General features: G+C 35.1%; 1 protein-coding gene across 3 annotated transcripts in view; it reads right to left on the reverse strand.

Moving 5' to 3' along the window:
• Positions 1-2,779: 2,779 nt before the first annotated feature.
• CSMD3 (CUB and Sushi multiple domains 3) overlaps positions 2,780-24,793 on the reverse strand; it is an 891,194-nt gene continuing 869,180 nt past the window's right edge. For all 3 annotated transcript variants that reach the window (XM_045861257.1, XM_045861256.1, XM_045861255.1), the window contains 8 exons: positions 23,932-24,043; positions 21,650-21,829; positions 18,944-19,009; positions 15,423-15,581; positions 11,182-11,294; positions 8,536-8,623; positions 6,176-6,311; positions 2,780-4,530 (listed from right to left, as the gene is read on the reverse strand). In XM_045861257.1, the coding sequence (XP_045717213.1) occupies positions 4,371-4,530; positions 6,176-6,311; positions 8,536-8,623; positions 11,182-11,294; positions 15,423-15,581; positions 18,944-19,009; positions 21,650-21,829; positions 23,932-24,043 (1,014 nt within the window). In that variant the 3' untranslated portion in view covers positions 2,780-4,370. The remainder of the gene's footprint in view (positions 4,531-6,175; positions 6,312-8,535; positions 8,624-11,181; positions 11,295-15,422; positions 15,582-18,943; positions 19,010-21,649; positions 21,830-23,931; positions 24,044-24,793) is intronic.

The raw sequence follows: 24,793 nt of genomic DNA on the forward strand, positions 1-24,793 counted from the left end.
CCCCCTTCCACCCAAGATTTCCAGCCTGTGACTCCTGGCTTTTCTCAAAACTAAAATCACCTTTGAAACGGGAGAGATTTCAGACCATCCATGAGATTGAGGAAAATACAACAGGACAGCTGATTGTGATTGAGAGAACTGTGTGAGGTCCCAAAGTCCCACTTTGAAGGGGACTGAAGCATCATTGTCCTAGGTACAATGTTTTTTGTATCTTCTATCTTCTTCAGTAAATGTCTCTATTTTTCATAGTACATGGCTGGATACCTCCTGGGCAGACCTTGTACATACTAAAATATTTTTAAATGTTTTTGAAACTATTTTGTTCTGATTAATTTGTTTTGTACTTCATGTTATGCATTTAAAAACATCATACATAAAAGAGTGCCATAGTGTGAGAAAACTGTTTTAAAAATAAAAAGATTAGGAGTGCATGCTCTATTGACTTGCTCTGTCATTAACTGTTAACTTGCTTATTGGGATTATAGTGCCATCATATGATATCCTCCAGATAACATATTCCATTCTAACAAGTTCCTTCAGGAGATGCAAACTCTGAACTCAAGGGTGTAAAAACATCCTTGTTCAGAAAGAATCCTTTTGGTTCATATTAAGTTACACCACACAGGTAGTTTTATATTTTTCTCTACATCTGTATATCTTATTGGTTCTGCCAAATACACATTTTCATAGATATGCTGACAGTGACAAGCAAGGTTTGGATTTTTATAAGAGTTTAAACACGAATTTCGTATATTGTGTCTTGTGCTACAATTTATAGCTAAGAATTTGAATGTACAGAATATACTTCTTTTCCAAGAATAATAAAATTATTACACATGAGAACTTATTAAAAGTTGGAAGAGTATCTGGTAGGTGTTCGCTGTGCCCATTTCTTTGCATACTAAAGAAAGAAATCGGATATCCTGTGGCCATTTCTATTCCCTGGTAGCTTTAAAATAGGCTCTTAAATTACTTTGGAATACCCGGCTCATGAAAGTGATGACAGAAAAGTATTTCTCAGATGTTTATGACATGCATATCTTCTCAGATCAATATCTCATCTCCTCCAAAGTCAGCCTAAAAAAACAAAAAAGAAGCAGCAGCAAATCAATATTACTTTCAGCTACATTTCAAACTACCTGTTCTAAATTATTTCCTAGACACATAAGCTTCTATAATTCTATAAAATAGTTTTTGAACCTTTAGTTTCCCTATTTTAAATTTATAGATATTTACACATTAATACTTTGATAGACAGTGTGTTCTCTTATCCTCTTTCAGAGAGAATTGCCTAGTTATTTTTATTGACGCTCTTAGCCAATGTGTGCTCTCTTTTTTCCCCTCACTTGTAAGTGAAAATGACAAGTAAAATAACTCTGATCCTTGGTCTATTTCCACAACCATTATCATCAGTCCACAGTGTCAAAAGATCATGCTGGAACCTATGGCTTTAATGTGCTTACATATAAGGGAAGCACAGGAAGACTCTTTAAAATTGCTTTCTTAATGGCAATTTGCTAAGAGTGTAGAGCTTAAATGTTCTCACCATAAAGAAGAAAGTATACCTTTAGTGGATCATCACATTTTAGGCTTCAAAGACCTTATAATATTGTTAACTATACTTCAACAAAGCTTGGAATAAATAAAAATAAAATTACCTTATTGTTAACCTTTGAGAGGGTTAAGTACAAAGAGCACAGAGAAAAAAGAGAAATAATAAATGGTTAATAAGAATAATATGTGCAAAACTAAGAAATACTATTAAGAAAAGCATCAGGAGAGAAAGAACAAAAAAATAGAAAATGAAAAAGGAAGAAAGAAAGAACAGAGAGGAATAATTTAAGGGCAAAGAACAGCAAAGGAAAATATAGACAATATGAAATGAGTGAAAGGTGGAAGTCATATAGTTAACAATGTAAAACAAGAAACTAAAATTATATCAAGAAGCATTTATTTGTAAAATGAAAGTGTAATAATCAGAGATAGACTTTAAAGGCTGGAGTCTGAGGTTTTGAAATATAAAGACAACATCTATGTTATGAAAAAGAGTTCTCTGAGAAAATTGAACTTAAATAACTTGTGATTTGCACTTAATAAAAACTTGATTACTTTCTTGCGTATAAAACTTTACATGTTCCATCATGGCAAGATACCTGTTTTTGAATATTAGTTTAATGTAGCTATTCAAAAGGTTACTGTGTTCATCCTTATGAAGCATATTAAACATAAATATGTCTAAGAAAAATATAGAAAAGAAATATTAGAAATCATCAGGTATCCTTAAATAAATTCAGATGGCATTATTCAAATGTTTATATTCGAGAAAAATTCCAAGATGAGGCTCTTATGATACTATTACTTTAACTGGGAATCTATTCAATTCTGACAGGGTGCCATAGATGGAGAACAATAGAATATAAAGAAGAAAACCATCTAAACTTCATTGCTACATTGCTAAGTGTATATAATATGCAGTTTTGGCACCTTAAAAAATCAAATATATATGGGTTGTTCATTCTTTTTACTGATCATTCCACTGTCAGACAATTTTTTTGTAAAAAATACACATTTTACAAAAGCAATTATCCATTTTTATTTTGTTTACATTGCACTGAAAATTTACATCATACTTTTACAAAGTTTTTTTTTCATAAAAATATACTTCTTTACAAAAGTGTATGCATTAATATAAGAGGAGTAGCCAGTTGCAGAAGAAACATCGTTTAAACAAGATCATAAATGTATTAACCTTAACATTAATGAATGAGTCATTGTTATTGCAGTCATTTGAATAAACAAGAATAAATAACTGATGGCATAAAATTTAAAACAGCATCCTGTCAGTAGAGTACCATGTTGAGAAAATCGCATGAATTTCCAAAACAAAGTATCTCCAAGTGGTTTACAAGAAATTCACTAAATGTTGTAGAGATAGATCCAAGCAGCGCTCCGGGTGCAATGATTTCTCTTAGGCACTCTGTCTCGTGATACAAAAGGTCAAGACTGTTTACAGAGTTATCCATATGTGAAAGGGACAGCAACAAAGAGTTCACACTGGGTACATAATTTATTCAATGAAGTAAAACATGCTATGAAAGGAAGACAATGGCCTATGAAATCAAAATGTGGGCCTTACTGTGTGCCATGGATGTAAATGAGCCACCAGTAACTTGAAATGCATGTCTTAATTTGACAATGAAAGAAACCTGTCATAGCTGAGCCTACGTAAGAGAACAGCATACAATTTTTAAAATTAATGAAAAGTTTTTAAATCCACAACTTTAGGATTGGAAAGAATCAGATTTTTTTGTCATTATGTTTGGGGACTCATCCAAAATGTATGATTAACTTGTTAGATAACATTCCAAAACAATGTTAAATTAATTTGAAGGCTCAACCGGAAGGGCAAGTCTAAGGACTGTTAATGAAATATATAATAGATTAGTAAGTTTTATTTGGTCTTTCAAAAACATGGGGAAGTTTGGTAAAGGATGATGTTTGGTGTCTCAAATAACTGCAAAATCATCATTGTTATAGACAATGTTTGCCAGCTAAAGTGGCTTCTGTGTGACAAAACCAAACGAAGCAAGGAGTTAACACTGCATCACGGCTCACTGAATACTATTGGTCCGAATATAAAGGGGGAAATCAGAACACAGCATGATGATCCTGACATTTGCGGAAACTATGACAACCAGTCTAAATAAAGAGGAGCAATGTGACTGTGAAAAAAAAAAACAAAAAACCAAAAAACAAAACGAGTCAATTCAGAGTGGGTAATCATATCTCTTCTGTGGCATAAATTAGCTCATCCACATTTCAGGGCTTGACTCAAACTCAAATAACCATGGAAATAAGGAAAGCAATGACTTAATTAACAAGACCAAATAGCCAATAGAGTGCTGTGAAATACAGACTGATGGGTGTGATGTAGCACATGACAGGTAAAGTCAGTGATCTACCGACTCTTGTTAAGTATAGCTCTTATTGTCTACCCTATATCATTTTTTTAAAACCCAGTCCCTCTAATATAGTTTATAAAGCACAGAAATACTGATATGGATGCTCCTCCAATATATGCAAATAAGTTTATGTTTTAGAATAATCTCCTTTTTTAAAAAAGCAAATAAACTGTGAGTAAGCACTCTCAGAGTGCAGCCGAATCTCTGTAAAACTCTCCATGGTAAACACGAAGAAGAATTATGGTCCAGTTTATGAAAAAACACTCTTCTCTATCATTCCTCAGGAAAAGGTGACCCAGCAAGTCCTGAAAAGTGTGCTTTATTTTTTTTTTTTTTTAGCAGTGAACTAATGTGCACTGTTCTGTGTGTTGACTTCTGAGCTTCGAGAGAAGGCAGAGGGTTGCCATGCTATACCATTGTGCAGACCGTGTTCAGGTTGGGATCGAATCGCACTGCCTTCCCTTCCACTGACTTGGCATTGGTGTCGTACATGGGGTTTTCAAACGCTGCTTGGCCATTGTTATTTTCATGAACTGAACATCCCGTGTACTGTGTTTTGGGTGCAGTCCTGTTGATGAGAACATTGATTAGCTAAGTGTTAAGTTTCTTCCAGAAATAGCAGCGTAGGCTCAAATATAATATTCTTCAGTTATCATCGTTAATGGACAATGGACCTAGAAAGTATTTACTGACAAATCATAAACAGAATACATCTGATTTGAACAAGTTACTTTCACTTTTAAATCCTGGGTGACTTCATTTACATATAATACATATATATATACAGCACCAATATGAGCAACACAAGTATAAATAAATGCTATATTATGGCTACTATCTTAAATTTTCTTATGAAATAATAAGTTATCATTATGAATTAACATGTATAAGTTGTGATGATGATGAATTTAAATCTCATTACTATTCATTCATTCATTTATTAATTATTTACTGAGCATCTATTCTGTGCCAAGCATGATCCTAGACATTGAAAACATATGTATAGTTTTAATGCATATCAGTACTCTCATAGAGCTCATATTGTAGTGACAGAAAACAAAGAACAAATTAAATAGAAGTAAAACAAAAAATGTTACCTAATCAGAATTGTTTTGATGAAAAGGAAAATGGGTACTATGATAAGAACTGGAAGATACTTTAACACATAAAGCATAGCTAAGGAGGTAAAATACAATCTGAGACTTCTGTACTAAACAGGAGGGGATTCCAGGAGTAGCAGATAACTAACGCTGGGGCCAATTTGAGAAGAGATTTGGAGTATCTTCAAGACAGAAATACGCTGTTCTTTAAAAATGCTATGTTTTAGAGCATGTAAATTCAAAATCTCAAAGAAGAAATGACTATACTGATACTCAAGTCATGAAAACAGTTTGCCTTTTAGTTAATAAAAAATATGGAGTCCAGGCTGGCTTGTGGAAGCTGCTATGGCACAGTCCTGCTTCATTGTTTCATTCCTCTCACCTGTGGCTAATGCTTATTTCCAGTTTCTCTTTCCCACATCAGTCATTTACTGACACTTGTAATGGAACAGAGGCAGACTTGCCCCTACCTGTTTCTGGGACCTAATTCCTAGAAAAAATATATATTAATATAAATGTTTCTCAACTCCTGTGTTTACACCAAGCACCACTAATTTTAATTATATTTTATCATGACTTATATTTGTCATTATATAATTTCCCTATCTCAAATGCATTTTCTGATTTTTTTTTATACTGAAAACCATTAGGTAATTTGAAAGACAATTTTTTAAAGCAAAAAGCTATCTCAAGTTTCTTTTAGAGGCATCAAATATCTGCTTACCTACACATTTTCTTTTCTTGATAAAGGATAGTCCTAAATATTGTAGAATTGCATAGTAAAGCCCCTCACCAGGAAGTTGTAATGGACGTAGTGAACAAGGACCGACTTATAATATGTATAAATCCTACGTTAGACATATCACAAATATAACATATCAATTTCATAATCTCCTAAAAGCAGGTATGTTTGGTAAACACATATCTTCTTAGTGTATATATGTTTGGTAAAGAGGCAGGCAGGGAAAATAAGGTCTACAAAAAATGTGGCAACATTTGGCACAGATATTGCAACAACCCAGAAAACATAGAAATTACAATTTGAAGTAGGGTAGTAAAAAGAACTCGGATATAGATTTGGAAAATATTTGTAGTTAAAATAAACAAACTTACCTTTGTTTATAAAGATAAAATCCAAATCCTGCAAATATAAGTGCAAAAAAAGGCACAAGAATAGCAATGGCCACAGAACTACTATTTGTACCATGAGGTTGATTTGAAGAATTTAAACCCTCTGACACATTCAATCCTATAAAATAAACAATAAATTAGAGATATATAATCAATTCAATTTTATCACAATACATTTTTACTTTCTGAACCAATTAATATATTCCTTTCTTGGAAATCTACATAATATAAAAAATAAGTCATGAAACTTTCAATTCATTTCCACACAATTTTGCATGGTGCCTACTATACCTAAGATATTTTTTTCAGAAAAGGGTACAGAATAAAAAATAAGTGAAGTTTCTGAACTGAAGAGTTCATACAAGTGTAGGAAGAACAATAAGACAGAAAAAAGTGAATTCATTGGCATGAATTAATGATTAATGAATGCACTTTAGGAAAGGAAGGGGTAATTCCATCGGTGGTATGCAAGAATGTTTTCTGGAGAATATACAGTATGAGCTTGGCCTTGAAGAATCAGTAGAGCAACAAATGGAGGACGATGCAGGACCATCATAAACCTAGAAACGGGAAGTTCAGTGGCATGTTCAGGCAATGTGACTAGCATTAGGCATAGTACTGTGGAAGAGCCTCTGCTAGGAATAGGAGGCTAAAATGGTTAACGATGGCTAGACGCTGAAAGGGCATCCATATCCTAAAGAGCTCAAACCTACTGCTCATTTACAGTCAGGGTTAACTGAAGGTGTTTAGAAATGAAAGCCTCAGTGATAAGTCATAAGAGTGAGAATGGTGGCTGGGGTAGGACGGGCTTGTGGGAGTCCAGACTGACAGACAGAGCAGTTTGAAGGCTGCAGTAAAAGCCCAGACAAAACAAAATTAAAATGTGAACTAAAACATTAGAAAGAGCATGAAAAGATAAACTGAGGGGAATATTTTGCAGTTAAAATCAACAGAACTTGTTTGTGTGCATGACAGAGGTAAAAAGGCGATGCAGGCATGTCCAGCCTTTTCGCCTCTCTGGGCTGCACTGGAAGAGGAAGAGAAGTCTTGGGCCACACATTACATTCATTGTGACACATAATCACCAAAAAATTCTCGTAATATTTTAAGTAAATGTATGCTTCTGTGTTGGAGGCATTCACAGCCGTCCCGACTGCATGTGCCCGTGGGCTGCAGGTGGGGAACCCCGGGTAGACTGTTTTACTCGGGCTGAGTAAATGGCGAAGATGTTAGCACAGTTAGAAAATGAGAACAATCGGGTTTGCCAACATTTTGACACATGAAGCGAGAGAAAATAACTAACGGTCATTTTTCAGTTCCTTTCTTACAGGTTCTTTTTCAGACATGTCATGTTTGAGATGCTTTTGGAAATATTACATGACAACATCTTGCATTTAATTACATGACTGGGTTAGTGTACTATGCTAATGTCTTACCCTGTTGTTAAAAATAACATGATTTTACATAAGACATTATCAAAAATGACATCTTATTATTACTGTTCATTTAGAGAAAGCTAATTTCACTTTTTGATAAATAGTTACATTGAGGTTAATATCAATAATACCTTAGTCCAGGTTGAAAAAGTTAGTAACTCATTCTATACCTATTTTTTTAGAGACTCATAGTATTTATATAAAGTTCAAAGTAAATAAATTTGTTAAAATAAATATAAAATGGTAGTTTTGGAGCCTGAATTTATTCTTTATGTATCAACACCACAATAAGATAATGGGAGAGAGTATAACCAAAACTATGCTAATAAATACACTTCAAACAAGGCCATTTGATGTTTACATATATTTTAGCAGAGTCCGAAATAAGAATGAGAAAGCCCTGTGTCCTTCATCACAGCAAATTTACATAACTGCAGAGCACAAAGTCCTGAAAAGAGATCCATTCCTCAAAGTTATTTTCCCTTTCTGGACCCTATGAGTTTCTCAAAATGTCACTGAGTTTTGGAAGGAGTAAGAAAATTGCAACAATATTCAAACTAAAGAGAAGTATTACAGTTTTCATAAGATAATATAATTTACAGTTTAATATTTTCCTTTATATCTATAACACTTCTCCTTTTTATTTGCTTAAGGGCAAGACAGTTTGTCATGTTTATTAGAAATATGATGAAAACCACATTGTGCAGATGTGGTACATGGAGAACCAATATTTTGAAGAATGTGATTCTTTTAAAGGCTATCAGAATGGATCAATGTATATAGTCCTGACAATACAAAACTCAAACTATAGTAAGTGTGCCTAATATACAGAATTCTCTGCATTTTCTTATGATGTCTAGAGTAATAAAGAAACTACATGAAAATGAAAATGAATAAATACATTACCCAGTCTTTGTAGTCCAAATTGCCCATAATCTTTGCCTTGAATAAATCCTTGAAACACATAAGTAGCTCCATCAGGCTCAGCAGAAACCTAAAAATATTTATAATTAGATTAAATGTGAATTTGGCCACAGCTGTATTTCCCCAGACTTAATGTTTAATTTTATCCTAAATGAATATTGTGCAATGTTCTTTCCTCTAGATCTTCCTCCTCTGTAAAGTACAGGACATTATACAAATTTGCCATCATTATAAACAAAATCAAAATTTTCATTTTTAAATAATTTTGATATCAGAGAGGTTACTCATTAATATTGTTGTATATATACATAGATTTCTTTCAGGTCAAGGAACCTATTGTCAAAAAAATAGAGACAAAGATATGGTGAAACAGAAGGGGGTAAATGCTCAATTAAAAATTAGAGTAATAAAACACTGTGTTTTTTAGATTCCATTACTGTTCAGCATATATGCACTTCTCTCCACTCCCACTGACCTTCATGGAAAGAGTATACTTCCCATCTCATTGAGTCAGGTTTGGCCCTGTGACTTGCTTTGGCCAATGGAAAGTGGGTGGAATAGACAATGCCAGTTCCTAGCCTAGGCCTTAAAAGGCATCATTCCCATTATGTTAACTTAAATAAGTCAGTCACAAAGCCCATGTATTACATGATTCCACTGATATGAAAGTCCAAAACAGGGAAATCTGTACAGACAGAAAGCAGATTTGTGACTGCTCAGGGCTGGGTGGTGATGAGGGGTGGCTGGGTGGGATGACAGCTAAAGGATATGCAATTTCTCTTTGAGGTGATAAAGATCTTATAAAATTAGCTGTGGTGGTGGTTACTCATCTCCAAATAATGAAGAGCCACTGAATTCACCATTTTACATGGGTAAATTCCAGGGCATATGGATTACATTTTAATAGGGCTGTTAAAAACAGGAGCGAGTGCATATCTTCTACTATGTCCCTCAGTGCTTCTGACCTCCAACAAAAAAAGAAGGTGCTCCCAGTAGCTGCTGCCCCTCCAGCTTGGGCCCCAGAATTAGATACCTGGATCTTATCTGAACTTGGTACCATGGCTTCAAGTAGAGCCAATGGAATGTGAGTGAAATGAACAATGAGTCTATCTACAGCCAACTTCAGACATATTAGAACCATATACTGGCCCTGGCTGGTATGACTCAGCAGATTGAGTGCTGGCTTGCGAATGAAAGGGTTAGTTTGATTACCAGTCAGGGCACATGCCTGGGTTGCAGGCCAGGCCTCCTGTGGAGGACACAGGAGAGGCACCCACATATTGATGTTTCTCTCCCTCTCTTTCTCACTCCCTTCCTCTCTCTCTCTAAAAATAAATAAATAAAATCTTTGAGAAAAAAAAGAGCTATATACTAGTTGACTGTCTCTGAAGATTTTGTGGCAATGTCTAATGCTGGAGTGTATTACATATTCAAATAAGACTTTACAGGCATAGTACCATTTGATCTCATAGATAGAATAGGAATTGAAACTTTTCAGCATTCCTGGTTAAATGAAGTTTGCTTTAATTACCAGTAGCTGCAATTAGCTACCAAAGCCATGTATGCTATTGTAAAAGTTGTAAAAACAAACAAAAAACCTTGAATCTTGCCCCTTAAAAGCAAAATATCATACAAAACCATCCATGTAAGTTTGATACATCACCACAAGTAGTAAGATTTATTCTTTATTATCAGACATCATACTCTGGTCATGGACATTTTTAAAAATTAAATGCTTCTAAAGAGAATAGCTCAAACTCTATTTTTTAAATGTATTTATTTTGTTTCCTACATGAAATGATGCAATTAAATGACCTGAGTGCATTGAAAAAAGAGTTGGTCCCCAACTCCATGAATAATGGCACAGATGGGGAAACAGAATGGACATGTTTTCCACAGGAAACTAACTAACTGAAGGCTGTGACTTACTATGTATGTTCTCTCCCACTAGGTGTTCCTTGTAAAAGAAGGCTTGTTATTTGAGAGAACATGGCCAGAGCTCTTTCTCTCATGCTCATTTTTAAACAAAGGATCCTAGGCATTATGTGAATATAAGACTTGCTTCCAACTCCCAATTTAGAAACTCCATTCACACAAGTGGCTGAATAGGACAGGGTGACTCCATGGTGAAGCTATGGCAACTATCTCCCCACATGAAGCAATTTATATAACTTCCTGTTCATAGACAATTTTAGAAAATATTCTAAATCTGTGCCTAAAGTTAGTGGGCATACTTCATCTTTTCTGAAGCCTTTTATTATGGTGCATATGCCTTAAATAGTGGTTCCAAAGACTGAATTATATTTTATCCAGATTTATTTATGACAACTGACTTCAAACAAAATAAATTTAATGAAACCAATGTAAAACTATATACTACCCCACACATAAATATTACAGAAATAAGGAAAGCTCACCAGAATCTAATAATTCCAGGCGTAACACTCGAGATTAATAAATATACTTGGTCATTTTTTCCAAAAAACTTACCCATAATAGTAATTTTACCATTGGATATGTAGTGTTCATAATTAGCTAAATTTAGGAACTCACCTTTTCCAGGAATCTGAATGACAAACCTAAGCACAAATTTGTGTCAGCAGCAGGCTTGTAAAGAACTATACTTACAAAGCCATCCATGGCCCAATTTTCCTCCTTCATTTTCTTCACAGAAGCATGAGCTGGTACTTTAATAAGATAGATGTGCAACATTAGGCGAGCTTCCTGGCTTTTATATACTCCTGTAAAAACAGTTATGCTTTATTTCATTATCTATAACTCCTTAAATATATCATGTAATACACATGATTGGAAAAGAAATAAACAAGGCCAAGTCAAGGCCAGTTTTATTGGTAATACTGTTTACCAATCCTGCAATATACGTTTGGTCTCTCTTTCAGCTGAAATGCTCAACTTACATCTTCATTGTGGGTTTAAATGACCTACACTATTACAATGAAGTAGCACTGTTCTTAATAGCACCATTCCATGACAGTGCAAAGAAAAGTATCATATTTTGAGGTATATAATGCACATTTTTGGCCCACATTTTTAAGGGAAAAATAAGGATGCACATTCTACATGGGTAGTACTAACTCAGCATCTATATAAATGTTTTAAATTATTTTATTCATGCTTATATGTTAAAAGTGTAACCTAGAAAGCAATAACGATATCTGTATGCAAAAATGATACCCTGGAATATGATAATCAGTTTTGTTTCTAAATATAAATAAACAAAACACTTAATTAAAATGAAAGATTCATTTACTGAAAGTTTGGGCCAAAAACGTGGGTGTGCATTATACATGGAGTGTGTTATAAGTGGTAAAATATGGTATTGCTTCCCCCAAACATATTTAAAATCTGTAAAGATATTAATCACATTCTAAAACTGCTTATGTTTTTCTTAAATTGGGTGGCAACCATGTGAAAGAGAGTATTCTAGATGCAACTTGAGCCGCAAAGACAAATATATTTTGTTCCTATATAAAGATAGGATGCTTACAAGTTTTCTCCATGAAGTAGAGATTTAAGTCAGGTATACAACTAATTAAAACAGATGAGACAATACGATAGGTAAAAGACCAGAAGAGAGGGATCATTTCACACTGGAGTGATCAGAAGTGCTTACTTAAAAAAGGCATTTGAGCTGGGTTGTTGGGAACCGCCCTGCTTGGTATCAGAAGCTGTAACCCCCGCCTAGGCTAAAACTAAGGGAATGCCCTTGGAACCATAAGCCAGCAAGGGGACAAAAGCTTATCTCCCTGGCAGGAGCCCTGCTTCTGCTGCTTCATTCATAACTGAACCCCAAAGCTTGATTGGTTAGCCAAAGACAGGTAAGATTCCCCAAGGGGGGAACGATCTAAGACAGGCACTATCACGTGGGAAACCCCCAAGAAAGGACTTTGGGGGCTACAGCAAAAGGGGGTGATGGACCCTCGCTCCTCGGCTTTGACATAGCCTGAGTCCTCTTAGACTGGGAGAAAATCTCCTTATCTCTTGGTTGCCTTAGTTCCCTTGCTCCACCTAAGCCTGAAACAATGACAGGGTGGTGCAGCTCTGTGCTGAAAAGGGCAGATTCCCCAGGTGATCAGGCCTAAGAAAGAACATGTAAATTATTGTGAAACCTGCTTTGTTTAGAATGCTCTCAGTTGAATGGTAAGGGTCCAAGGAAGAAGTAAGTTTGTTCCTCAAAATTTTACAGCTCTTTGACCCTGACTCAAAATAGGCCCTCAGACTTCCTTGTTTTCTATTTTTTGATCCTTACTTCCTAGCAATGAGTAATTAGCTTTTACCTGAATTCTTATGCAAACAAAACCAATAAAAAACCTCTCCGGAGGGGGAACGGCGCACTCGCCCCACCAGGGAGGGTGGCCATGGTGCCCTCCAGGAGAGAGGGTGGCCAAGGCACTCCCCACGTGAGGAGTGGCCTTGCTGTTCCTATTCCCCCACAGGACCTGGTTGTCTCTGTATATGTTTTTCTCGTGTTTCGACGAGCCATCCGCAGCGTTCCGTGATCACTGCTGGCCGGTGACCCACGCATCACTGGGTCTTGAACAATCAAGTGGGATTTTTTGTTCAGCAAGGTCAATATAGGTAATGGCATAAAAGACAGAGGCAAAAATATATACAATGATTTTTTTCCCCTTAAGTTGAGACTTTTTTAAAAGTAGAAATAAGCTGGAGTATAAATGTGTTCAGGGGAATAATAATAAATATAATCATAAGTAAAAATTTTGTGTTTAACTGATGTCTGAAATTTGACTATTCATTCTTTCACTTAATCTTCTTACCTATGTGATAAAGCATCATTAGAATGTGCTGGGAACACAAAATAATGATAAATAGATCATAATATAAATGATATAATATAAATTATAATTAATAGAAAAAAGACATAGGGGTAATCAAAAATAATATTAATGGGAAAGGTTATAATTCCTGTATATGGAGACAGTGATAGCAAATGAAATTAATTTTTGTGTTTGCTTTTCTATATTTGTAAAATAAAATTTGAAAACTTTCTCAGAGCGAGTACCCTTGACCCTAGAACAACATGGTGTCAGAGGCACGGACTACCCTCATGCAGCTGAAAATCTGTGTATCACTTAAGCCTGCTCTCTACTTTGGCAGATCCCAACTGCTTGTGTACCCTTGACCAACTCGAGTTTGGACTACATATGTCAACTGGAAAAAATCCACACATGAAGTGGACCTATGCAGTTTAAATCCACACTGCTTAAGGTCAATATATGCATTTATTTTGTCCTAACTCTTTTACAGAAAATTTTTAAAAATCTGCTTGTTTCAAAGTCATGTAAATCAGTAGTCATAATTTAAACTCATTGCTCTTGTTCATATAAAGCTTGTTTCAAATTATATTGCACAAATATCTATAATTTTAAAAATGTAATACATATTAACTTTTCATGCTTCTATTCAGGGTTTGGTGCAGGATCATTCAATAATTTAAAATGATGCTTGATATATTTCTACCCATAGGTATACTTCCAAGATCCCAGTGGATGTCTGAAATTGCAGACAGTGCAGAACCCTATATATAGTTGTATATTGTTTTCCTAAACATAAATACCGATGATAAAGTTTAAGCTACTAACTAGATACAGTAAGATGTTAACAACAGTAACTATGAAATAGAACAATTATAACAATATACTATAAGAAAAGTTATATTTGTGTGCTGTCTCTCTGAAAACATCTTATTGTACGGTACTCACCCTTTTATGTGATGATGTGACATGATACAGTGCTTATGTGATGAGGTGGAAGCAAGGCAGATGCCAGAGGCACTGCGACTCAGTGTGGGGTTGCTGCTGATCTGCTGTGGATACGGATACTAAGTGACTAAGGGTGGGGAGCATACAGCATGGATACCCTGATGGGATATATCACTTCCCGGCTGGGAGGGATGGAGCAACCTAGAGTGATATTTCCTCATGCTATGCAGAATGACTTGCAATTTAAAACTATGAAGTTCTCATTTCCAGAATTTTCCATTAAATATTTTTGGACCATAATAGTCTTGGATAACTGAAACTGTGGAAAGTGAAACTGCAGATAAGGGGGAACTGTATTTAGGATATAAAATAGCCAGGATGTGTGTGTGTGTGTGTGTGTGTGTGTGTGTCTGTATGCAATATCAAGACATAAAATAATTTTAATGAGAGCAATAATTCATATTCATTACTTTGACAACATTCTTTGAGGCCTATTTTTTGGATGCTGTTCTAACCTCTGAGATATAATCTGACTGTGTTTGTAATACGGAGGCTACATTAGAAGGGTAATCAGGCATACTGTTGACAAGATGACATTTAAGAAAACGTGAGTGTTTTCTTAATGAAAGAAGCATGCACCAGATAGAGAGAACAGAAACTTGAAAAGGTGAGCAGATGGACAGTGGTCTGGGTCCATTATGCCTGTTTAAAGTAGTGTAGCTCTTACCCCTTCTGTCTTAACTAATTGAGCCCACATAAATATTTTCATATGAAGAATTTTGTGACCATAAAATAGATTGCAAATCACAGATCCAGTCTACTTGGTGTTATGAGAATAGAGTAAAATTTCATTGTATTCAAATTAAAAGTTCTGTCCTACTTCACAATGTCTCATTCTGACTACAGAAAAATATCCTTGAGGGAGCTTATTTCAGCATCACGGAGATTTATATTTGTGTAGAAGTATTTATGTGTCAATCCAACAACCAGAAAGCTTTGTTTCTGGATAAATTATAAATGTCATAAAAAAGTAACAAATGCTTCCCAGTATTAGAATCATGAACAAAAATGACGGAATGATGGAAATGAAGGCATGAAGGCATTATTTGTTGCTCTTTAATGGGATACCTGAGAGTAGCAGCTCCATGTTGCTGTTGCTGAGTGTTGCATTGACTCTCCCGGTGGAAGCATTGAAACTAGTAACTGTCAAGGTCATGGGTTGTTTCCTTCCTTTGAAATTGTAAGAGCCTTTCCATATATAATTTTGGGCAAACACATCATCAGGAACTGTGAATGGATTAAATAAATACACACATTAATTTTATGGTGTCCCATAAATACAAGCCTTAAGGAGTGGATTAATGAATATTAATGTGTTGGATAATGAAATGTGCTAAATACACAATAGTGTGGAATGTGTAATATAAAATAAATTTCTCACATAAATGTGTTTCCATTACTTTAGAATAAACCAAAATTGTAATAACCTAGATTTGTACATGAGTCATTAATAAAAGATAAATAACCACTACCAATTAAGGACATGGAACTCATAGAATCCAGCTAAATAGCAAGTTTCTTTGCATCTGTTCTCCCACAATAGTATCTTTACTTCAGGAGGAAAACAGAATGCTTTTATTGGGCTAAGTCGGTCTGTACACCAGCCCCAAGAGGCTTCCTTTTCTCCTGGCAGTGGGGATAGACTCACAGGAGCGAGAACACAGAGTTTAGCTCCCTTGCAAAATAGCCCTTGAAGATTGGCAGGAGGGACACTCCTTTGTCCCCCATACGGAGTTCTAGTTCAGTTATTCCAATAATAGATGCTCCTGAGGAAGAGCCGGGCTCCACCATATTCACACCTTTGAAGATAAAGGTATTTTTAGAAATAAAAGAATTGCCACTAGAATTGCCTGTCATGGGAGAGAGACAAATTGTGGCAGAACTAAAGATTTTTCTAAATGCTATAAAATGTCCATCTAAAGAAGAAACACTCTTGTGTTAGATACAGCCAATTAAGACTTAGTATATTTGTATAAATTGTTATGTGACATAGTTAGATAATTTAGACATGTCAAACTCTATTCAGAACCTGGGAAAAGGCTGAGAGAAGTTTCCATTAATCTTATACATCATTGTAAGGATCACGCTCAGCAATCAACTAGTCAATGGATACATGCCTGCTGGGGTCAGTGAGTAAATGCATGAACTTAGGAAAACGGTATTTTTTTTTTAAGTTACTCACATTTGACACCTGATCTTCTCTATCATTAATATCATCATGCAGATAAAATAGGGAAACCTCAGGTTGTATACTCACTGCATAGTTGCTAATAAAACATGTACTCAGCAGACATGTAATTAGCATCATGAAAAATCCACAGTCCTGACCCTGTGACCTTTGCCAAGTCATCCTTCTAGTGGCATCCCTCCTCAAACCTCAAATTTCACAGTGATGCTCTCTATGTAGAGGGTACCCTTACCTAAAATTTTGATAGCGTGCATGGGTAAAAGTCCTTGATTTGGTAAGTATCTTAATGAGTTTTCAGCTTTTAAAAAGTATATCTGGAACAAGTTTGCAGGAAGTAAGAAGCTAAACTGCCCTGTGTTACAAAAATTGGGAATTTCAAAGTGTTAGATTCTTAGTTGTACAGGTAGGAGGAGAGCAAGGGGGAAGAATGTTCTGACAAAGAGCAGGCACTCAGTGAATGGCACTGTGGAAATGGTTTTGACCGCCACTTTGCTATGGGATTATTCAAGTTTTATTAGATCCAGTAACATATACTTTTCTAGTAATTTGTCCATTTAGTTTAATAATTTTTAATTGACAGTTTTGATAGTTTTGTGTTAATATATTTCTCATTTATTTTATCTACTCTCTATGTAATTACATTCACATTTAATTTTGTTTTTATTTTTGTTGTTTTCTTGATCAAACATACCAGAAATTTTTCACTTTGGTTTTTCAGCGAACTACCTTTGGGTCTGTTTAGATTTTTCTATTGTATCTTTGGTGTTTACTTGTTTGCTCATGTTTATTACATTGACTTATGATTTTGGGTTATTCTGTCATACTTTTTATATCTTCTTAACAGGAATACTTAATTCACTAATTCTGAGGCTGCCTTCTTTTCTAATGTAAAGATTGAAGTGTTTAAATTCTCCTGGTAACTTTTCTTTTGCTTCAATTCCCAAATTTTGATATTTAGATTTCAACATTAGTACTAGTGTTACATTTTTCATTTTAATTTCACCTTAACTCATGATTTATTCATCAGCATTAATTATTTTCTTAATTTACAAACATTCAGAAGTTTTAAAATGCATCCATTTTCTTGTTAACTTTGAACTGTATCATGATCAGAAGAAATTGTATTTTGAAATTTGTGTTGATTATTACTTGATATATGATCAATTGTTACAGCTGTCCTATTCCTTTAAAGACAGTATATATTCTATAATTGTTTGATGGAGAAATCTTTACATTTGTATATCAGCCAAACTTATTGTGTTGCTTAGTTTTTCCATATTGTTTTTAATTTTGGGGGTCTGCTTGGTTTATTTATTGGTGAGCACCGGCTGTGTTTTGCCCAGGACAGTCCAGGTTTACACGTAACATTCTGGAGTTATTGTTCAGAGCACCCTTCTATTTCCAGATAAAGCAGCTCCCACAGGGAAATTCTGTGCACTGATTGACCATTATGGTTTTCTGACTCCTTGCTAACCTTCCTGTCTTATGATGATTGAAAGTCACTGTCCTCTGACTGCTTCAGTCACAGTCTGTTATTGCTGAGTGTTGAATAAATCAGTGTCTCAGGGTTCTGTGGGCACTCCAGTTTGGTAACATGTACATTGAAAATTTTTGAAACCCACTAGAATTAATCTTATCATTGTTCTTATCTCAGAACAACTGGGCCAATTCTATCTCCAAAGATTAGACTCTAAACCTGTAATTTTATTAGTAGCTTTTCATTTATATCATGTAAATAAAATTCTAATATGAAAACAGCTGCTTTTGTATATGAACCCTTACTATTTGTTAAGCATTTTGTACTTCCTTTTCATACAATTCATTTATAATAATTTAATCATTGTATGTTTTGTTAAGATATATAAAAAAACTTCTCCAAAGTCATAGGTTAGGAAAGATACAACATGAAAATTGCATCATGGTTGTAGGACTTCAAAGCCCATGTTTTTAATGACTATGCTAGGGTTTAAAATTTGCTTTTTTAAATCTAACAATTGAAAATAAACTGGACCAGTTCCAGAAGTTTCTGAACTTTTTACTCAGATATAAATTGCATATGGTTTCTTTGTTAAAAAATCTGTATTTAAAAATTGTATATAACATCTCATTTTTAATTTATATTTCAAATATAATAATTGATACTATTATTTAGTCAATTTTAGACACTCTTGAAAGAGAATTTTGTAGAGAAAACTATAAATAATATTTTTGGAATATTACTAAGTCACATCATTACACTGGTTGAAATTCAACATGTTATAAAACAAATTATCAAATTCCAAATAGTCAAATGCATTGTTTTCACATACTGAAATAAATTTTTATAAATAAATACTCATTTTAAAGTAGTCAATAGCTTTTAGATATTATGATTTTTAGAAAAAAAATTGACGTTACTAACCACTTAGCTTTGGGCTGGGTGTTCCTAGCACCGGTCTAGGATCTTTCACCAATATTTTGGAACCAGCTATGAAGAGAAATAAAAAAAATGTTTAAAAAGTTAATATAATTAATCACATACATAGACACACCAAAAATATAGTGTCCTGTCAATTTTATTTTCCGACTTATCATATCGTTTACTCCAAGACGTCCTATTTTTCATGGCACCGCTGCCCCTCACCGACACTCCTGTGGCCAGCATGCATTTCCAGTAACTCCCCCACCACGTGCCAGTGACACAAGAGGGGCATTAGTGCCGCCATATGATGGGTTACTGTGTCTCACTGTAGAGACATATCTAACATGGAAAATGTGGGTTCTGACATAAACGTTGAGGGCTGAGCTCATGTTCCCTTTGCAAAAAGGCAAAAATCATTGGTATAAACCCTGATTTTAAACACAAATTTGTGTTTAAAATTCAAATTTGTTGAGATAGCTCATAAGACATTGGGTAGGCCCAATGATGAAAAGTTAAACCTAAAGCTTTAAGTCAAACCCAAAGTAGCCCCCCAAACCAAGGACATCCCTGGGGTGTTGGAAGTGCCTGGAAAGTTACAGGAGTCCTGACAGCCAGTGCTTACAGACCATGTGAAGGCTTCTATCTTTATCTGAAGGACCATGTGACGCCTTTAAAAGGTTTGAAGGGGAAGTGATTTGGATGAACGCCATTCTGGCTGAAAGATGGAGACAAAACTGAACAGCAGTGGGTACTGACATGGGCAGGGAAGTGAGAAGGCTGCTGCCGTGATCCCGGGATAAGTAATAATCCTCAGTGAGACTACTGCAGTGGTGATGATAAAGCAGAAAAGGGGACAGACAAAAAGCTGTTGAAATCCTGGTGGATTTAAAGGGATAGGAAGATGTCAAAGCCGACTACCAGGTTTCTATGCATGACATGATGATAGACCACTGAGACAGGATTACCAAAAGAAGACTATGGTTAAAAGAAATTCAGGAGTTCAGATTAGCATATATCGAGTACTGAAGTTCTCTGGGGAATTCAAGAAGAGATGTCAAGTAAGCAACCGAACATACAAGTCTGGAGCTAAGAAAAGATAGATAAGCTAGAAATATTAATATGCAAATAGTTTCCATAAAAGACACTGTTGAAGACATTGGCTTAAATGAGCTTACCTAAGGAGAGAGTATAAAGTAAAACAAAGAGATGGCTAAGAACCAAGCCTTCAGAAAACCATGGGTAGAAAATTAATTTATAAGGGAGAATAGATAGGCAGAATTATGAAGTAATAACATACTTATTTTATTCAAATATTTATTGAACAGTTTGCACACGCAAGGAACTGATCTCAGTGCTAAAATTAGAGTTTCAAACACGTTGAACAAAGGTTTTCTATTTATTGAGATTATATTCTAGTTGGGGAGGAGCAGATGAAAGCACAGAATGGAGAAAGACAATGAGAAGCAAACAAGAGAATAAGGTCTCAAGGGCAGGTATTTCTATCATAAAACTTTTCCAAGTTAAAAAATAATGGTAATGTTCTAGCTAAGAGAGTAAAACCATCTCAAGAAGGATAAACTTACTAACATTTGTCAGTGCTGCAAGAGATCAAGAATTAGAAGGTCTGAAAAAATGTAAAAAAAAAAAAAAGAAAAAGAAAAAGGTAGTTTATTGATGACCTTATCAAGAATTCAAAACAATTTCCTTTTCTCTTTCTTCTGGAAATACAACCCTATTTTCTCTGGTAAATTTCTTACATCTTGTCCAGATGGGAACTGTCCTAATTAAGCAGCAAGAGGAGTGGTCACTTCATCTAGACAAGGTCAGTGAAACCTATCACCCCGGTTGACTATTAGTGGATTTGGATATGGACTCTGTTCAGCACCGTGACGCTCGAACTTCTGAGGAGTGCTTTCACGACCAAGCTTTGGGAAAGGCTCTTTTGACCAGGGTTGCTCTGCCAGAAGCCTATGAGCCTAGAAATGTCGGCAGCAATGTTCTCTCCCCTAGTAGGTTGAAGAGTATACCCCCCAAATTTATGTTCACCAGGAACCTCAGAATATGATCTTATTTGGAAAGAAGGTCTTTGAGGATATAATCAGTGGGGGCTCTCACGGTGAAATAATCCTGAAATAATCCCTAAATGTAATGACTGGTGTCTTTACAAAGAGCGGAGAGGACATACAGGGATACGCAGGACAGGCCGTGTGATGATGAAAGTAGAAAATGGAGTAAGGCTATGAGCCAAGGAATGCCAAGAACAGCCAGAAGCCATGAGCAGTGAGGGAAAAGTAAGGAATGCAGGGGCCTTTGGAGGACATATGGACCTGCTGACCGCTTGATGTTGGACCTCTGGCCTTGAGAACTGTGAGCGAATAAATTTCTTTTCTTTTAAGCCACCCACCTTGTGCTATTTTGTTCCAGTTAGCCCTATACAACCAGTACAACTACTATGAATAGAAAACTAGAAGAAGTAATAAAGGCAAGAATAAAAGCCAGAGCATAGAAAAGAAGCTATAAAGAACTGAATGATATTTTTGTGCCTCTGGCTCCCAAAGCATCTACATTACTCCTCTCCTTTAATTGTCCAACAAATTTCCCTTGTGTTAAGCTAATTTGAATTGACTTTTTTTCTGTCTCTTGTATCTAAGAGAGGTCAAAATAGTACAACATCTTTTGTGAAAAGGTCTTATACATAAAACATACCTTCACAAACAGGAACTTTTCCAGTCCAAGTGTTATCAGATCTACACACCCTGTGTTCTGTTCCGCCAGCTAAGAAGAAGCCAGGCTGGCAGGTATAAATCAGTGTATAGCCGTGGGAGGGAAGGTCCATTCCTATGACATTTGCATGAGCAGGAGTTTCTGGCTGTTTACAGCTGTGGGCTATATTTAAAAAAGAGAAAGAGAAAAATGTTCATTTTTATAGACATGTTAAAAGAAAATTTTGAGACTAGAGACATGATATATTTTTAGAGGTATGTTAACATCTTTATATAAATATAGTTTAAAACAATTACTCTAATGAGTCAAAGGAAATGTACAAGTGTAAATATACATTCTGATTTCATAGATTAGCATTTCCTAATCATCCGGTGAATATTATGTTAATAGGTAAACTGAGGGAAAAAAGATTGTGTATACTTAAGCCTGTAAATGTATACTATATCACCATTTTAGAGAGTCATATTACATATTAGCATTTTAAAGGGCCTAAAAAGTCTCACAATAAGAAATGTCTTATAGTATGTCAAACTCTAATTTTCTATACCAGTTTAGGGAATATTAGTTCATGATACTTTATTATATTTACTTTAAATTAAAAACATTTTCTAAAGTTAAATCCAACCACAGCTCATTATGTCATTCTGATATTAATTAATACTCCCTAATGTAGAACGTACAATTTAATGTTTTACATGTAAAATTTTTTGGACATATCTTGGGTTTATATGCTGGCAGTACTTTTTCATCCATTAATGTTTTGTCCCATTTCTTCTCATTCCTAGTTCTCCACCTCGATTCCTCTTCAACTATACCTTTGTCACTTCTTGGCCCTGACCCCCCAGTTCACCTGTTTATGTCCTTTAAAGACCATTCCTTTATGATCAGAAATAGGTGGTACAAGAATTTTCCCCCCTAAGACAACATTTCTGATCATTTGTTCATGGATAAAAATCTTTAAAGGGTATCTGAACTAAGTGTTCTGTGGATAAATTTGGGAAAAAAGTTTTCATTTGTCTCCCAATGGAGATTTACAAAGGTATAAATAACATTTTTAACACTATGATCACATAGTGTATTGTATTACATGGTTTATATTTGATATAATTCTGTTAATGAATATGATCCTCATGAAGTGAATATTGCTAAGGATAAACACACATAGTCAGCTCTGCTACATTCTTAGTCTTCTCATTATACACATATTAAAATTCTGAGATGCTTTGCAGTAACAGAAGCTGTTTAACTTCATTTAAATCATCATATCCCAAATGTAGGTCATCAAGGAATTTAAATTTACTATGAAATACTTAGTCACGTTCCACACAGCTGTTCTAAAGTGCACACTGAGGAATTCTTTTAAGGGATTTTGCCACATTTAAACATAAACAAAGCGGGTGTGTGACACGACTTAGTGGGGTGTCCTGCTGCTTTTCGGTGACCTGCAGGTCCATGGGGGCTCCCATGACTATCTGGGTGGTACTGACAGGGCTAGAGTAAATTCTCAGGTCTCATTTGAACTTCAGCAATTCCTAAAAGTTACATACCATTCTCTTCCTGCTTACTCTTTATTTTTTCTCCCAAGGGGGCCAGAATTTAAAAAGATGGGGGAGGAGATAAAAAGAGGAGATATGAAGGAAACAAGAGATAAGTAACTTACCAGCTGAAATCGATTTCTAACTGTAAGTAAGAAAAGACTCTTTAGTAATGACCTTGGAATCTGTTCTAATTTACTGTGTACAGCAAGTGTTTTCAGTTTAGGGTCAGTGCACATTCACAAGCTCCAGGAAATCCCAAATTAGTATTCCAATTTTCAGTCAAGGTGCATATTTTCTTACATGTGTATCTCTAGCATTCCTCAGATTCTCAGAGTTTCACAAGTGATAATATTAAGAGTCACTATGTTGGAGTCTCCTGTATCTGAGTATTTCAGGTTCATACTACAGATCTATAAATCTAAAAAATAATTATCATCTAAAATTACCAGGTGACTGGACTGAACACAATGCCCAGGGCTTTTCAAAAAGAACAAAAATGTGCCTCCTGCCCTCTCATTTCTTTAGTAACAGTGCTTCCCAATGGACACAGGGCTATGACATAGAAAGAAAATCACATAGATGAACATATAATATATGTTCATAATAATATAAAACATCAATGTGATGCAACCATTGTGTGGATATGCATTTATTTTCATAATTAGAAGAAAAATGCATACACATTCCTATCTATGATAAATATAATTCCTTAGCCACAATACTTACGTATGCATTCAGGCTGAATTCCACTCCATGTGAGGTCGGGAAGGCAAGTGCGTGTTGTAGAACCCTGGAGAAGGTGTCCTTTTTTGCAATGAAACTGTACAACACTTCCTACCTGTAGCAAATTACAGAGGGAAAAAACAAAAACCGATACCACAATGCAACTTCAAATATGGCAACAAACAGAAAAAACTTTGGGAAAATAGTTCAAAAGCAATTGTGTATGGTGGAAGTTGGAGGGCAAATAAACTGAAATCTGATTTAAAATAAAATGGGCGGAGGGAAGAAAAACAGATCTCTTTGTGTGCATATCATCATCAAATATTTGAGTATCCAAAGTTTACAAATATGCCAAACTTTTTGCCATAACATTAAGAAGATATATGGGTAGCAAAAGGTCAAAAAACTACATATAAGTACAAGGTAGAGTAACAGAGAGACTGACAGAGGCTAAAGATAGAGAAATAAAGATGGATAACGATAGATATGGGAATAAAGATAGCTAACAATATAAAAGGCAAATGAATATAGAAAACAGTAGATGCAATATTATATTTGATGTAAAAGTGTTTACTGAAGGTCATAAAGGTAATAGAAATACACAATGGAAGACATGGAGTTTGCACTGAGTTTTTAAGGATGCAGATTAGAGATAAACATATATAGCAACGGTTCTCAAAGTGGGGGCCCAGGACCAGTCTGGGAAATTCTGGGACCTTACCCCAGACCCACTGACTCAGAAAGTCTTAGGGTAGGGATTATCAGTCTGTGTTTTAACAACCCCCCTAGGTGATTTTAATGAACACAAATGTTTGAGAGCAACTGGAATAACAGTGGAAAATATAAAAAAAATGATGAGAAAATG

The sequence above is a fragment of the Phyllostomus hastatus genome, unplaced genomic scaffold, assembly GCF_019186645.2.
Source record: "Phyllostomus hastatus isolate PE091 unplaced genomic scaffold, TTU_PhHast_1.1 phas_scaffold_21, whole genome shotgun sequence".
NCBI lineage: Eukaryota > Metazoa > Chordata > Mammalia > Chiroptera > Phyllostomidae > Phyllostomus > Phyllostomus hastatus.